The sequence below is a fragment of the Patagioenas fasciata genome, chromosome 2 (genome assembly GCF_037038585.1).
Source record: "Patagioenas fasciata isolate bPatFas1 chromosome 2, bPatFas1.hap1, whole genome shotgun sequence".
NCBI lineage: Eukaryota > Metazoa > Chordata > Aves > Columbiformes > Columbidae > Patagioenas > Patagioenas fasciata.
In genome coordinates this window covers 45,466,480-45,484,285 of record NC_092521.1, presented here as the reverse complement: position 1 = coordinate 45,484,285, position 17,806 = coordinate 45,466,480, and the positions used below count along the sequence as shown (strand labels likewise).

The 17,806-nt window shown below is 40.8% G+C and overlaps 1 protein-coding gene across 3 annotated transcripts in view; it reads left to right on the top strand.

The window, feature by feature from the left end:
- Positions 1 to 17,806, top strand: part of MAPRE2 (microtubule associated protein RP/EB family member 2) — a 103,859-nt gene that overhangs the window by 74,076 nt on the left and 11,977 nt on the right. For all 3 annotated transcript variants that reach the window (XM_065830677.2, XM_065830678.2, XM_065830676.2), the window contains 3 exons: positions 2,479 to 2,624; positions 4,600 to 4,813; positions 16,748 to 16,887. In XM_065830677.2, the coding sequence (XP_065686749.1) occupies positions 2,479 to 2,624; positions 4,600 to 4,813; positions 16,748 to 16,887 (500 nt within the window). The remainder of the gene's footprint in view (positions 1 to 2,478; positions 2,625 to 4,599; positions 4,814 to 16,747; positions 16,888 to 17,806) is intronic.

The window sequence follows — 17,806 nt, the reverse complement described above, 5'->3', positions numbered from 1 at the left end:
CTGTAATGATATTTTTACTTTCTCCTGTTCACAGTCCATGTTTGTATGTTGCCTCTGTGCTTCAGGAAGGAGCATTTTAATGAACTGTGTTTGTCAATGTAATAAAATCATCCTGTTGGGGAAACAGCCCGGCAGGCAGCTTCGGTGTATTAGAGACCAGGTTCGTGCTGTCGTGTGGATGCTGTCTGGTGTTTTCTGCCCTCGAGTGTCATGCAGACCCAGGACCACCTCCTGGCTGGCAAATCACAGAAACAGCTGCCAGCACCATACGAAGGAAACACAAGGAAATACTGTAACTAGAGTCTAAAAACCTAGTAAGATTGTATCTGAAGGCATGCAGAAGGAATCTGCATTACCAGCAGAAGGAGAAAATCTCCTGTGAACACTTTGGGTTTCTAGTTTTCTAAAAGGATCTAGATGAAAGGTTGCGTGGTGCATTTTCAAGGCCTCCAGGCAATTACTTAGATATCAGAGTAAAGCTTATAATTGGGATATGGGGAGGATGAAAGGGCAGTTAGGAACAAATTCAATTTATAACATGAAATGATTGCATAATAATCCTTTTGCATGAAATTAGATAGTAATAAATGTAGTCATGCCATGTGTTATCTGTATATCCATGCTTTTAATTTTAATGTCATTTTTCTGTTGCCACGTATTTACCAGTCTTCTTGCTGAGGATGAGTTTTGAATAACTAATTGTGTTTATATAGCTTTCTATAAGAAGATGCAAATTTGTCATCTGATGTTTGTAACTTGCCAGAAGGCTGCTTTTCCTTTAGGGAATATTTCTTTGATTCCTAGTCATATCAAACCATTGCAAACAGCTAAGCACAAGGTGTCCTTGGAAAATCCAACTTTTTAATGACAGTTTTCACCCACAAAGCTGTGTTAAGTGAATTTCTTTTTTTAATGGCCGTGGTTTTCAGCACTAAAAGCTTGATCTTGGCAAGTCACTTTGCAAAACTTATATCACTATTTTGGGAGACTTTTTTGAACTCTGCTCTTAAACTCTGCTTCTCTTTTTGTGAGGTTGTGAGCTCTGTAACCCTTTATGTGTGATGGTTGAGTGGATACAGAGAATGGGAACTATCTCATGCATAAAGTTGGTCCTGTCAAAACACATGCATGCCCATGGAGAAAAATGTTGTTAAGTTAATTTATTGTTGCCCCTCCTGTAAAACTGAGGAAGCCAGATGTCCGCTTTGTTAATTTTGTTTTTGTATGAGCACTCAGCTCATACTGTTTTTTTAATAAAAATCATTGTTGTTGGTACTGAGCTGAACTGTTAGGTGAGATCTGGACACTCATTTGTCAAAACTGATCTGCACTAGATACACAGAAGTCCTTTTTGTGGAAGTGAAATTGAACTTGTCAGGAGTAATCAGGCGATCAGTTCCCTGTATGCTCCAGCGCAGGGGCTGCACGCTCTGCAGCCCTCTGCTCCAGAAATGGATTTCACTGAACCTTTGCTGAGTGTAAAGCATTTTGTACAAAACTCTCTTCTGAAGAAGAACTGAAATTGGTTTTCCTCTGATTTCCTCAAACATTTTCAGCCTTAATTTTCAAACACTTGAGTGTGTCAACAGTAAGGACTTATTTTGCAGATGACAGTGATGTGATGATGATGTAGGAAGAAGCTCCCTGTGTGCAACAAAAGGCTGTGCTTGTTAGCTGTACTCAGTACACTGTTCAGAAACTTTCCGTGTAATTGCAGCTCTGTGCTGGTTTAATTATACACACACCCCTACCTACTAAAATACCAGTTCAGGTAGCCCTCAAAGTTGAACTTAGAAACCTTCTTGTTTTGAGCCAGAACTAAAGCTGGCAGCCCAGCTTCTGTAATCTATGGGTGGACTACGCTGAAGTCTGCTTATTTAAATGCTTTCTCAGGAGATGAAAATCAGTAAAGATGTTTGTTTTAGAGGGGTGGGAACCGGCTAACATGTTTTAACAAGCTAGAGCTTCAAAATTTTATTTTTTTTAAAATTGTGGTGTGATATAATCTTAAATGATTGCCTTGGACTTGATTGGCGTTCAGATAGGTGCCAGAAGAAAGATCATCTTGGCTTGGTAGAATTCAGGGAGGTGTGAGGATTGAGGAAGCTTATTAAGAGGTTTCCATTTCGACTGTGATCTTCTCACTGTATGGGCAGTCCTATGGTGTATAGGGATTCCAAGAATGTCAGTTTTAAATAGAAGGAAGATTTACTTTGCGTTAGTCATGGTGGTTCTTCAGATACTACACGACAATGTGTCGTGCATCCAGGGTGAAAGGAAAAAACCCATATTAATATGTTACACTATTCAATGTACATGAAGCAAGTAGATCTTGGGTGCATAGTGTTAGGTTGAATTACAGCAGGGACTTATTCAGCACGGTTACTTTCTGCTCGTGCTTTCTGCTAATGACATTAAACGCCATTTGGTCTTAGCTGGGTGCATCTGGATTAACGTCAATGCATTCTCTTGTTATAGGAGCAGCTTACTGCCAGTTCATGGACATGTTGTTCCCAGGGTGCATTAGCTTGAAGAAAGTGAAGTTTCAAGCAAAGCTGGAGCATGAATACATTCACAACTTCAAACTTCTGCAAGCATCATTTAAAAGAATGAATGTGGATAAGGTAGGCACTCTGTATTTGTATTTCAATCACTACAAGTTTCAAAAGTTGTATAAATAGGGTGAAATGAATAAATAGGGGAAAAAAACTTCAGACTACTTTTTCAACTTTTGGACTGAGAACTGGAGTACAAGTTGTATGTGAAGATGTTCTTCATGACCTTTCATTATCTGAGAAAAAGGTATTTACATGTGAAGGGAGAAATTTGGCGTGCTCCATTTAGGTACAAAGAGTCCATGTGTCTGCTGAGGAATTCTGCAGCCCGACTCATTATATCTTAATATCAGATAAAATACCATGTGTTGGAAATTCCTTATCATCAGTGAACCTTAATTTTAGGTACAGTAAAATTACTGGTGACGTGAATTTCCAACCAAATGGCTTGGAAATATGCTGTTCTTATAAGTATTGCATGTTTCGTGTCCAAAATGGTGTTTAAGGAATTTGAAGTATTCAAGAGCTGAAATAATGTATGCAATTATTTGGTAGGTGGGCCAGCATATGTGATCTTATAAAGAATGGAGGGCTCTTAGAGAATGGCTTGTTCAGCCAGAAGGTACTGGTTTATGGTTGAATGTGAGTTTGACAGGCTCACCAATGTAGACTACTCTGTTGATAAAAATGAATAATGAAAGTTATATTGTCATACTTTTGTTCTACACAGATGTACTACCTGTATATCCATTTAATGTTCTGCTCTGGCTTTTAATGTGGCCTTATTTTGAAATTTAAACAGCCTTAATAGAGAGTCTTGTAAGACTTTTTGAAAAGAGTGGAAAACCCTCGTTATTTCCTGAAAATGCTGTAGATGCTTCTATTTAGAGTGTAACTTATTAGTGAAACATTGAAAAGCCTCATAAAGTTAACATTGTCAATTTTTCTGTAGGGAGCAAACTTGCTGTAATTTCTCAGTGCAGAATTAAGATACAAAAGGAACGACCTGAAAGGACATGCAAAGTGCTACGTTAATCCTTGCAGGAGTATTATAGACTTAAAAAATGCTGCACAGTTGGCTTAACATTCAAGAAAAGCGAATTGCAGTGGTTTTAGGTACCCTTTTTTCTAGCTGAAAATTGACTGCATTCAGGAGGCATTAAGATCCATGTAACGTGGTTCTTTGATCAGCTGCATGAATTGAGCAAGGCAGGGCAGCCCTGCTTCTGCAGCATTCCCTTCATAGTCCCTGGCTGCCCACAGCATCTGTGAAGGTTGAGCCTCCTGCAGAGCGATGCTGAACAACCACCTCACACCGTAATATTGGCCCAAGGCACCTTTTGGAGGCTTCATTTCTGTGAAAAATTTTGCAGGTGATGGAGGCATCCTCACAGCTTTTGTTTTGCTAAAACTTCATAGGCATTTTAGTCAACTCCTGCATGTCCATGAACTGTTCTATGTATGGCTATATATGGAATGGAAAAAAATTACAAGGTTAAAACCTCAGGGTTGGTTCATATGATAAACATGTACTACCAAAATGTAGGTTGGTTTGAACTTCAGCATGTCTTTGAAAAGCTGCTGGGTTTTTTGTAGTTCAAACAGTAGGACAGAGAGCAAGAAACTGCTCTCTGGACCTTTTGAAGAGTTGTTCATTTTTAAAATGCCCAGCTGTAGCATGTCCATTAAAAACAGAAATCCCTAGGTAGTTGAATATAGCGTTACTCCCAGAGCAGCCTCATCATGTCTGTCACTGCAATAATAAAGGAGGAACTCTGTGGAGAAGCAGTTACAAAGGCTTACATACACCTACTGGACAGGCACTTCAAAGGCCAGGTCTTCATTTTATTTCTGGTTTATTTCTTATTAAGACCACTTCCAAATCCACCATAATTTCCTTTCTTCTAGGAAGAAAACTATGGCAGAGGAATATATGCTGATATAGTTACTAGATTATTTTTTTTTCCCAATATGTATGTATATGTAATTTTCATATTTAAAAATGTCAGTGATATATTATTGGAACCTTTACTCCATCTTTCAGGTAATTCCCGTGGAAAAACTGGTCAAAGGGCGCTTCCAGGACAACTTAGATTTCATTCAATGGTTTAAGAAGTTCTTTGATGCTAACTATGATGGGAAGGAGTATGATCCTGTGGAAGCTCGACAAGGCCAAGACGCTATTCCCCCACCAGATCCTGGTGAACAGATCTTCAACCTGCCCAAAAAGTCTCACCATGCAAATTCTCCGACTGCAGGTATTTTGCATCTTAAAGAAATCAGTTTCTGTCTCTGAAGACAATTATGAACCATGATCCATTTTACATAAATGCTAGTTAAAAATGATTTCCTTGTGTGGCTGGACTGTTCTTTTTGCCTTGTCATAGGCATAGCATCTGAGATGGCAGAAGTTAACTTCTTGTGGTGTGCTCTAGTTTGGCCCAGCCCTATTTGGCAGAGGGTGTCCCCAGCTGAACTCTTGATGCAAATAATGTGGATTCTAGTGATGGCTGATGGTGGAGACAAAGGCATTTAACCTTCTTGACGATGAATGAGATATGTGTGAGTGTATTCAAGAACATTAAAAGGAGTGTAGTCCTCTCTCACAGCTCCACGCTTACAAGAAATTGCTACCACAGGCTGATTTTAGTTTGATTTTATGGTGAGTAAAAAGCTTCAAAATCTTAAAGGCTGACCAGAAGGAAAAAATGGATTTATTTGTGGTTTTATGTGTGCTTACTGTTCAGGTACGCTCATCTTCTAAGTGGGCAATGTGCAACTATTGCTCTTTCTCAAAGATACCTCTGTGTTCTCACTTTTTACTTTGTGTTTGTACTGGTTTTGGATGGGATAGAGTTAACTTTCTTCATAGGAGCTTATATGTGGCTATATTTTGGATTTGTGATGAAAACAGGGTTGATAATGTAGGGATTTTTAGTTATTACTGAACAGTGCTGGCACAACATCAAGGCCTTTCTTGTTTCTCACACTGACCCAGGAGTGAGTAGACTGGGGGTACAAAGAAGTTAGGAGGGGACAAGATGACCTCAACTGATCAAATGGATTTTCTGTACCATATGATGTCATAATCAGCAATAGAAGTTGTGGAAAGGGAAGGATGTTGGCAGTGATAGCGTTTGTCTTCCCAAATAGTTGTTAGGCATAATGGAGCCTGGCTTTCCTGGCGATGGCTGAATATTTGCCTGCCCATGGGAAGTGGTGAATGAATTCCTTGTTTTGCCTTGCTTGCATGCATGACTTTTTCCTTACCTATTATACTGTCTTTATCTCAAACAGTGAAATTTTTCATTTTTACCTTTCTAGTCCTTTCCCCCATCCTGCCAGGGGACAGTGAGTGAGCAGGTGTGGGGGGCTTAGCTGCCTACTGGGCTTAACCACAACAGTGTTCCTGGAACAGGCCGAAGGACTAAGCCTGATCTTTCATGTTTATGTAACGTGGACATGCCTGGTCACTAAGCAGATGCCATTTTTTGATAACTGAGAGTTAAGTGACCAGGAGAGCAGCTCACATTAAGAAAATACTCAGACTCTAAACAAGTGTTAGTGAGGTTGATTGCCTCTAGGTAGCTAGGTTTGTGCATACGGAAACATGCATGCACAAACACTTAATCCTTTATTGGTCTGTCCTGGTTTTACCTTATTCATCCTGAGTCCTCAAATAATGATTTATTTTCAGTTTACTTAATTCTGTGACCTGTCTTCTCATGGGCTCAGATGTGCACCAGTGCTAGCAGGAAAGGGGCAGGTATGAGACACCCTCAGTTTCAGGCTGGCTTGCACTCTGGAATCAGACCCAGATTTCAGCAGTCTGCTCTGATCACTTCTGACGTCAAAGTGGGGGATGCTTGGCCAGCTGCCTTCAGCTCATTAGCACTTCCAGGAAACTGAGCACCTAATAGCTGGCCCATTCTGCTTTGGGCTTCTAAAGCTTGTTTACATCTTTGGTTTGCACCATAGTGTGTCTGAACTTCTGAATTTCAGGGCCTGGTACGCTATAATTTCCTGTGTGATGTCTTGCGTTCCCTTTGAAAATGAAAAAACCCAAGTGCTCATGTCATGGTGGTGTCCAATTGAGAAACTGGAAAAGACACTTTTATTAAATACAGGCTTTACTATGCTTGTTAATTCTTCTTGCAGATGGTTTGTTTTTACCAAAGTGACAACCATGTCATCCAAATTAAAGCTGTGGAGGTGACAATCCTAGAGAAACAGAATAGCTACTGGAGTGGAACCAGCCAGCTGATATGGAGGATAATGCAGTGATCTGGTGTCTCATTGCTGGTTGCATGAAGAGCGTGTCGCATGCCACCCAGCCCTTGTATGGAATAGGACAACTGAGATATAGTGTGATGAGTTTTGTTAAGATTCTGTGGCTGTGGGAGTTAGCTTCTTCATAGAAAGCTTCCTTCATTATCAATTAAATATTGTCCAGAATTATGACAAGCAGGACACTGATTTTATTACTGTTGAGCTGGGAAAGGGATTGGGTATAGACATTATGCTTGTAAAGTAAGATTTCTAGCTTTTTTTGCTACTTGCATTTTAGAACAGGATTATTTCAGTTAGGTGTCAGTCATTCTTAGGTTTATTCAGTTTCTGGGTAAGCACATTTTCATTTCACTGATGCATTGTGCCTTTGTGCCTCACCTCACCACATCACGTAACCTGTTGGCTTGAAAGGCTGGGAGCCCTTCCTGGGTGCCTGTCGACAGGAGCCTCTGGGAGGAGTGCTGTGCGCACCTGCAGGCTGCTCTGTGTCTCTTCTCCTGCTGTTTGGTAGTACATTGCGGTGATGTGGAAGGAAGTCTGTACCGTTGGGAAGTTGCCATGGGAGGTGTGCTGCTGTACCTCTGTCTTGTGCACATGTGCACTTAGCTGGAAATGAAGGAGTATTCATTGCAGTTGTTATAAGGAACCATAATATGCCCATGTGAGCAAAAGAAGTTAATCTGTTTATACGAAAAAGGCAAAAAGATAAGGTCTCGTGAGTTTTCCTGCAGCAGGTTAAGAATTCCCTACCCCATCTGGAGGATGGGAATACATGTCCATGGGTACATCAGGTGGCACAGTTTAAGCTGCTATCTACGACTTTTGTATTGATTATTTTGTTATATGACTTTCCTGGGTCTTCAGTGAAATAGCTGAGGTCTTAGTTACGGCTTTACTTCCACTGGTTTTGCTGTGGGAGCAGTAAACATGGTGAGCTGCTTGATGCAGTAACTTGTTACACCAATGCAGCAAGCATTTGCCAGCATCCATAGCAGTTTGCCACAATAGCTTGCCTCTCTTTTGTACATTTTCTTTTTTATTATATATCATTCTTGATTTATGTGATTGCTGTACATTAACACTGAAGCTTTGAAATATTAGTACTGCCTTGTTTCAATTCATTAACCAAACCGCAACAGTGAAAGTAAAGAACCCACAAGATCTTTCAGCATAATCTAGAAGTTTTTAAACATTATACAGTAGACCTACCTAAATGTATGTGTTTGTTGCTTAGTGTCAGGAGGAAGCAGACATATGGGCACACATTCACACTGTATTTTTGGTTTGGTCAGGTTTTTAGATATGCCTATTCTAAATTGAACATATATATACATTTCTAAAATAATAACTGATTTCACTGCTAGTGATTTCATATGCATTTCAGATGTTTCCTGGTATTCCACAGAATAGCTCTTCAAGTACTCTTTGCCACAGTTCTGGTTTTGAGTGATTTAGGAGGTACTGATCTCTTTACTTATTCATAACTACTTTATAACGCTGTTCTAACACTGTAGTTTCAGAAGTAGACTTAAGATATGTCTTTCAGTTAAGAAGAAAGCAGTCACATCCTTGAAGACTACTGTGAAAGCTTGCCTGCAAAGGTACTGGCATGAGTTAGAATTATTTTTGGTATTTTAATCTGACACTAAAGCTTGACAAGACTCGTGGTATCAGGTGGCTGCTTTCCATACATATACATGGTTACTTACCTATATATATGCAAATGTCGAGTGTGGTCTTTATTTCATTTTTACAAGTGCTTTTAGAACAAACCAAAACTCAAGAAATCTGAAAATGAACCGGTTTTTGTGTTAATCGGGGAGCAGGCCAGCAGCCACATCCCTACCCCTTCCAAAGGCGATCTGACTGAGGAGTCAGCACAGGTTAAGGGTAATGTAGCTCAGAAATGGAAGCGTAAATAGTTCCCTACAACTAATCTGCTGTGCCACCCTCGCACCGCCTCATCCCGTCCTGGAGAGACAGAGCTGATTTGTTGCCGAGCTGGTGGCTGTATGCAGGACCGATGGCTTCGGTGACACGTGTAAAAGGTGGCTTCTAGTAAGAGCAGGAGCAGCAAGGGAGGAGTTGCCAGGTAAATACAGCTCCCTGCTGGGGGAACAAGTATGTTTTCATCCTTGGAGGAGTGCAGCCAGCAGCACAGACCACCGCTGTGGGCTCCCTGCCAACAGCATCACAGCTGCTTTTAGATAGAACACCATCTGCCAGCCCGGAGCCGACTTTCGATCTCCGGCAGCCTCCGCTCTTCTCTAATGCAGTGGTAAACAGCATGCAGATCTAGAGTCAAAATTATAGCGAGGGATTAAAATATTAGGGCATTGATGTTTCTGCCAGTGCTAATTCTCCCTGTGGAAAATAGCAGAAAAATCTTCATCTGATCAAATCGAAAACGATGATCAGGTTGCCAGGGTTATAGCTTAGTGTCTTATGTAAGTATTGCTATGTGTCAGAGCAAATCTCCATGGAGCACTGCTTTGTGCGTGGGTGTGGGCTGTCAAAAATACGTGGGTCAAAGACACCTTAATAAAATTAATTATTTACATATAAGCTAAAAAGGCAAGAGGTTCTTAGATCTGAAGGCTGTTAGACATTTTAGTTTGAAATATTCAGTGAGAGTAGGATGACTAAAGCAGAGCTGGAAAATACTGGAGGATCACATGAGGGCTAAAAATACTCACGCTATGACAGGGAAAATAACCAGGGCAGAATGAACTGTTTGTGCATGAATGCTTTATATATAATGTGTGTGCCATCAAAGAGCCAATTATGCAAGAAAAATACTGATTTTTCTATAGGGAAATGGTATATCCTACTGTGACAGATGTGCTGTAAATTAATTTTGAGGGATAAAAATACTCAATGAAAGTGATTTTATTTTAGCAGCTGGTGACATAGCTAGGACTCCTGAGGGACTAGGAAACACCTTCCAATGCTTTTTTTTTTTCCTTTGGTTTCCACTGAAATGCGCCACCTTTTTCCTCAGGTGGCAGGCAGTTGGTATTGGCGATGGCAACCTCTCCTTGCAATGGTACTGGTGCTCCAGTGCGATGTGGCAGAGCTGGAGATGAGAAGAGCCCAAATGGAAAACACTTTTGTGCCTAGTTCATATGAGGCCAAGGGATTGTATGAGCTGACAGCAACAGCATGTGTGGTGACAGTGCTCGCCTGGGAGGCAGAGAGGAAAGTGGCTCAGCCTTAATACAGACACACCCCCTCTGCCAGCATCAAGAGAGTTTAATTTTTAAACCCACTGAGCCTGTGAGTTTAGACCACGAAGGAACGCTGCTTGCAGCGCAGGAGCCAGGGCCTTTTTTTCTAGAAGGAAGATTGTGTTTGAAAAACAGTGGTGAAAATTGCTGTCTTAATTTTCAGTCTGCTGTGGGTGTGGTTTGAATGTCTGTGTTGCTCAAATTTTTGCATGATCTTTCGTGTTTCAATATGCATTTCTTTGCATGTTTTCTTTGTTTTTGACACTGTTTTCACCTTATAGCTAAGTAGACAGTTGAATTTTAGAAAATGCAGAGTTTTAAGAGCATTTCAAATTTTAGATTGTATTCTTCTGTTAAGCCTGTGTAGAATGATTTCATCCATTGAAAATGGATGCTTGCATGCTTGAAGATGTTTCTAGACAAAATAGGAGTTTCAGTTGAGAACAACTAACAGTTGCCATTAAAATGCTGGTTATTTTAAATCTAAAGAAACGTCGTAAAAAGGGGTAAAGGATGTGGTTAGTTCCCACCTATCAAATCTCCTTCTATTGAAAATGAACTGAGGGAGTCATGCCATCAGCAAAACATTTTCATCTGACAAGTAGACTCCATTGTATGTTCTTGCTTGAAATTTGTAAACGATGCTTCAGTTTCAAGTATTTGTACACAGTTCGCTTTGCCAGCTGTCTGGCAGCGATGATCAACGTAGAGCTCATCAGACTGTCCTGTAGCCAACAGCAGTGCAGGTATGGAGAGCTGAGAGGACAGAAGGGTCCTGCCACCCCAGGGGGGCGAGCACCACAACGTAATTAGGTGGCTGCACCACAGCTTGTTGGGATGCTGCAAGTTGGTCAGATTTTTGTCTGAGGTTGTTTCATTCCCATTAAGTATCATTTGTCATCACTTAGGCCATTAAGCATTCCTAAATGGAGCAGTTTCTAGCATCCCAGTGTAGCTGCCACAATAAGCATGTGTGAATATTAATTCATTTACTGTTCTCACTCGTTGTGAGTGGAGAGTTTTTATTTAGCTTGTGAAGAAATTGCCAGTTTTGTGGCCTCTTGTATTTTGGTTTTGTTGTTTTTTGGTTTTTTCTTTTTTTCTATGGCATGAGTCAGGAATATTCACTTCATGAAGTCCTTTAATTTAATTGCAGATACACTGCGAGTGATTCGCAAATTCCATCGAAGCCATGGTTGTGAGGGCTCAGCCAAGTCTCGTGCTTGCTCAGGGCTTCCATTACTCTCTCTGCTGTCTTCACGCACGTCCTCATTGTATTCATGCACAAGTTTCCTTGGAATTTTACATAAATATTTAACAGCATACTAATTACTCACATAGCTTCAAGGAAGATTTCTCTCTAAACATTAAATAGGTCTCTTGTCTGCAAGACTGAGCTTGTGATGTAAAGGGACCTGTAATTTGCAGCCTAGCTTTGTTGTACCCAAAACCTGAACAGTGCCAACATCCGCTGCTTTAAATTTCAGAAGTGTACATCTGTTTGTAAAATTTATGTCTTTAGCATAAAGAACAGTAAAGCTGGAACTGGAGGGGGATATATTTAATTATTGTGGGACTCATTAGTAATTGTTTTCTGGAGCACCACAGATAGAAAACTACTGCCTTTCAAAGCTGGTTCATCTAACTTCTTTCAGTGCAAGAACAAAATAATTTCTTTCAACTGTGATATTTTTTTTTGCCATCTCTGCTAGAGGCACAAAAAGTTATAGTTATCCAGGTGCTAATTGAAGCAGCTGTGATAACTGTCTAAAAAATATTCCAGTTGGACTCTGTATTATCCTAAAATCAGAGTATGCTGTAATAGAAGTTGTCACAGATCAGTGGAGGTGGGAAGGCATCTCTGAGGGCAGCCAGTCCAACCCCTCTGCTCAAACAAAGATCACCTAGAACTGGTTGCCCAGCACCACATCCAGTCAGGTTTTGAGTATCTCCAAGGATGGAGACCCCGCCAGCCTCGCTGTGAAAGTAATCAAATACTGGAGCAAGTTGCCCAGAGAAGATTTTTCTTCTGTTTAAATGGAATTGCTTGCATTTCAGTGTGTGCCTGCTACCTCTCGTCCTTTGACTAGGCACCACTGAAAAGCACCTGGCTCTGTCTTCTTTGCACCCTCCCGTCGGGTATGGATAAGATCCCCTGTGCCCCTTCTCATCTATAGGCTGAACAGTCCCAGCTCTCTCAGTCTTTTGTCATATGTGAGGTGCTCCAGTCCCTCATTCGTCTTTGTGGCCCTTTGTTGGCCTCTCTCCAGCATGTTCCTGGCTTGCTCACACTGGGGAGCCCAGAACTGGACCTAGTGCTCCAGATGTGCCTCACCAGTGCTGAGTAAAGGCGGAGGATCACATCCCTCAACCTGCTGGCCACTCTCTTGGCCGGGCAGCCCAGGAGGCTGTTGGCATTCCTTGCTGTCAGCATGTGTTGCTGGCTCATGCTCAGCTTGGTGTCCACCTGGATGCCCAAGCCCTTTTCTGCTGTGCTGCTTTCCAGACTGTTGACCACCAGCACAGACTGGATCATGGACTGTTCCTCTCCAGGGAATGGGCTCTGCACTTCTTTTGGAACACGAGCAGTAAGCTTGAAAAGGGATTGGTAATGGGCAATATTTATGGCACTGATTACAATGCAGTTCTCTCAGTTGTCAGTGAAAAGAGCTGGTTATCAGATATTTTCTATCAAAAGATGTAAATGCATTATATATAAATATTTTCATAGGAGATATGAAGTTGGACAGAATTTAAACTGCTTAGAATATATAGCCACTCTGAGCAATGCATTAGGAGCTATTCCCCGCTTGTACTAATTGACTGTAAAGCCATTGTGGTGCTCAGTGGCAAAGTCATTAAGTCTACCAAGATCTTTCGTCTCTGTTTAGATAACTGGTTATCTCAAGTGCTTTCACAACTCTGCCAGCCATCATCTTTTAATTCTTTTATGAAATTAAGATTCTGTTTGAATGGGAGCCTTACTTCTGAGCTAATTCTAAAACTGATGTTTCAGAATAAATGTTCAGTAAAGCTTTTTTTCTTTCAGGAAATTTTAAATTAGAGATCCCTAGGCATTCTCTGTTGCAATTAAGTTCTATCCAGCTGTCTCTGATACTGTCTGAAACATTCAGGTTATTTAGCTGGTTTTTATCTGCATTGCTAAAATTAGAATATTGTGTTCATTTAAGAACTGATCCAGAGCAATGGAGCAGAAGTCGATTTCTTTTTGTTTGTCTGGACTTCATAAAGCTCAGGAACACTTATATGAAGAAATTCAAAAGGCTTTGTTGTTTTCAAAGGAGGGCAGATGATAATGCGGTGAATTGGTGCTTTCCAGTCCTCCCTGTCTGCCGATGGCAATGTGAGTGTGCTCAGCATGCTCTGGGAGGGCACCTCGGCTGCAAATTACAGAGAATACCTGGAGATTAAATGTTTGTGGTTGCTCTGCCCTTAACTCCCTCTGCAGGTTAAAAAGAAGTGTGTACTTAATGATTTGCCTTTCTGTGATCAGTACCCTGATCTACAAAGCGCTAGCTCGCTTTGTAGGGCTGTCAGGTTGAAAGGGAGCAAAAAGCTGTGGCTGCACCATGTGCCTTGCTTAGGTTATAGAACCATAGAACCATTTTGGTTGGAAGAGACCCTCAAGATCATCAAGTCCACTTGTTATTCTAACACTGGTACTAAACCATGTCCCTAAAAGCCTCATCTATATGTCTTTTAAACCCCTCCAGAGATGGTGACTCCACCACTTCCCTGGGCAGCCTGTTCCAATGCCTGACAACCCTTTAGGTGAATAATTTTTTCCTAATATCCGATCAGAACCTCCCCTGGCACAATTTGAGGCCATTTCCTCTTGTCCTGTCACTTGCTTCTTGGGAAGAGAGACCAACAGCCTCTATGCCACAACCTCCTTTCAGGTAATTGTAGACAGCAATAAGGTCTTGCACCATCACTTCCTAGGAGAAAGAGCTGACTGGGAAGGAGATGCTGCCCTGGAGAAGCTGAGCAGCTTCTGCTGGCTTGTGTGGAGGGTCTTGCTGCCTAGAGAGAGTCCAGTGCTGCCTTCAAGTAGAAGAGTGGTTGGTACAGCGGGAAGCTGCATCGACCAGCCAGGGTTTCATATCTGAAGGTCCACAGCTGGTTTTATAGCGTTTAATTTTCAGCTGATATCCTGAACTGCTTCTTGCAGGTGTACTATGCAATAAGAAATATACATTGATACCTTGGTTTAGAATCAATCTATCTTATTTTAAATTTTGCATGGGTAACTTTTGCAGTTGCATGTGATACAAATATTCATTAAATAACTTCAGGCACAGCTAGAATGCTATAGGCAAAGCGATTATTTCATGTGTGTTTATCTTGAATTTTTTAACGCCACTTTTCTTCTATTTATCTACTAATCCAAATGAAAATTATTTTCCTGGCTTTGAGAGCATTTTAACAATCCCCCTCTTAAGCAGCTGATTTTTAGTTAGTCAGAATGTGGACTAAACATGGACAATGCATAATGAAGGCAGGGTGCTAAAGTTTATGAAATTGCCTAAAGAAAGAAATAGCGGCAAATGATCTTGGCATTTTTTAATGTTTTCCTACAAATTATTTATTCTTTGCTGATCTAAGAATGAGGTGAAAAGAAGCTTAATTTTAGGCATATACACAACACTGCATTTTTCCCACTTCAGTGAGTCTGTGTATTGTGTCTGAAATCTACTAGAGGTGAGTTTGTGTGTGTAATTATAAGGATTTAAACATAGAAGTTACTGCACTGGAGTCACCAATTTCTTAAAAAAAACCCAACCAAACAAAAAAACCCAACCAAACAAACAAACAAAACCCAAAACAAAAAAACAAATTAATCTATCCCATTTCAAGGAGCATAGAAAAGGAGGGCTGAACATCTTGCACAGAAATGTTTGCACAAGTCAACTGAATTATCCAGTTGTTTATTTATGTTCTGTTGGCATTAGGTGACCCGGTTAATACAGAGTTATCCCTAGAGGCAGGAGGAGATGCTTGTTACAGAGGGGGGCCTGGGACTAAATAAGAAAAGACTAAGCTAGCTTGATTAAATAACCCGTTGCTGCTCTCCCATCGCTTTTCAGCTCCTCCAAGGGACCCCTCTACCCAGTTCTAGGTTAGTGAGACCATGTGAGCTCCACAGTTTGGTCATAGGGACAGTTGACAAGTTTGTCTTTCTCCCCCTCCTGCCTTTCCTTGCCCCCTTGTGATTTCTTCTTAGTAAGACCTTTGTAACACATCAGGTTTACAGTGAATTGCCTTATTGAAGTGTTGTCTGACACTGAGGATATGTTGTGGAAATGATAATTTAGAACAATTTGTAGTGTACTATAAACCAAATAATGATATTGGAATAGCAGCTGGGGAGGTTTGGGGTGGAAGGTGACTGCTCAGAAAGCTGCAGCATATCCCTGCAGAACTGGTGAACTGCAATCTCAGAGCTCACTGGGAGCTGGGTGTTTGCTGGATTCAGGTTTTCTCCCTCACTTTGTGTGTTCCAGGCTCTGGAGCTGATAGCATTTGATGGAGGAGAATGGCCGTGGAGCCCCATGAGTGTGTCCAGACAACTGTATTTTGCTCTTCGTAAGGAGCAGCGATAAACATGGGTGCCGCAGAGCTGGACTTCTCATTCACGTGACTGCTTAATAAATCAAATGAAATAGGTTGGAGAGAGGACTGAGTTTCTGTTCTCTCTTCTCAACCCAAGCAATTTTTGCACCAGATGTATGTCTGCTGCATCTAAAATTTATTCTGAGTTGGAGGGAACAAGGAGAAGTCTGCGAGTCAGAACACAGCGCTTGTGGGAGCCCAGGCAGGGTGGATGGCTGTGAGCTGGGCGCTGGTGTACCGGGGCCAAGCGACTAAATCAAAAGAGCTGACCAGGAGAGGAAAGATGGAGAGGCAGAGCAAGCTATGAGGAGCTGGCTGTGGGGCTGCTGTGAAGGCGCTGCAAACCCTTGCACATAAATGTTCCTCTGCTTGGGCATTTGCGTGCCACTGGCATTGTCAAAAAGAGTACCTGGGCACACTTGTTACCTGCCATTTTTGCTGGTAAAGATGTTGATCCATATTCTGGCAGATTTGCAGTGCAAGTAATTAAAAACAAATAGCAAAACCTAAGCAGATCAAAACTCATCTCCTGGTCACTATGGTAACTGCGTGTTCACTGACGGATTCAGTTCTACGTGCTCTGTCTGAATCTCAATGCCCTTGTCTCAGGGATGGTTTATGTTTGAAAATGAGGAAAGCACAGTTTAGCTGAGTTTTGCAAGTCTGTCTTTTCTCCAGGGGCATTGAAGATCACTACATACACTAAATATTGGGTTGGAGGAATAGTCTGCTAACAGCATGTTTTCTTTAAGCTGAAAGCTGCTGACAGCTAAGCGAAATTTATACTCTTAGTTTGATGTTTGTTTATTTTAGTTCCAGAATTCCTTTACTCTCAGTAATAAACTCAAAGTAAAAACTGCTAGGAAATGTGTTTTTTCCTTCCTCAAGGTATAGCAGCACTGGAATTTCCTCACTGTCACCTTGAAGTAAGAGAGAATGGCTATGTGTAAAATTAATACTTTTATTTCAGTACCAGGCTAATAGAAATGTATTTAACATGGAGACAAGTCTTTATTATTATTTATTTATTGTATTTTTCAGGTGCTGCTAAATCTAGTCCAGCTTCTAAACCAGGATCAACACCTTCTCGCCCATCTTCAGCAAAAAAAGCTGCACCAAGCAGCTCAGCATCCAAATCAGATAAAGATTTGGAAACTCAAGTCATACAGCTCAGTGAACAGGTAAATTTGCTTTAGGCATAAAATTAGATGCATTCATTGTCACAGGCAGGCATGAAATCTAATAATGCTCTCTGTTGAATGATGCTCTCCAGAATTATGAAGGGACAAAAGACTGAAATAGCTCAGCTGGGAAGTAAAAAGTGATTTATTGTCAAAAATAACATCTGACAGAGATGGCTGGTGCTTGCCAGTATTTTTAAAAAGTGATCTTAGGAGTGACAGGTAAGTCTTGCCGAAGTATGATAATTTTTATTAGATTTTAAAATGTATCTTTTATTTCACTTGGATAAGAAAAGTCCCAATATTGCCTTCACTCTTCTGTATTACAAATTAGAAATAAATCATTTTGATGTGTCACGGAGAAAACAAACCTGTTTGTAATACCAAGGCATTAGAGATTTGCAACTGATTGAGAATATCTCATTGCACTCTGCTTTCTGGAAGGAAGGCGTTAAGAAGGTAATATGCCTTTTTCATTTAAAAATGTGATCTACCTTTTTGCGAATACTTAGTTATAAATAATTTTCCGCAATATAATGAATAAAATTTCAGAATTTCTTTAATGTTAGAAATGTAAGAGCTTAGCTTGCATTTATGCTATGGAGCTTTGCACCCCTTTGTCATTCCTGAACATGCAAGAGTGTCTGCACTGGACATGAATAAATATCTGCATCTGGCTCAAGACTGTGCTGTCAGAATGGTGTAAATGTCACTAATATAAATGTCCTGGATGAGGGAAAATGGAAAGGAAAAAGCTCCTGTTGTAGAACCTGAGCCTACCTTCAGGAAGAAGTTGTTATTCTGGATCAAGTATGATTTTCCACAATTAAGGGCTTTTCGATTTCAGACTTTCATTGACCTGAACAACAAAGGTTTCCATTTGTTGAGGCACTGTTTGTATTCTTGGTTTCTTGTATTT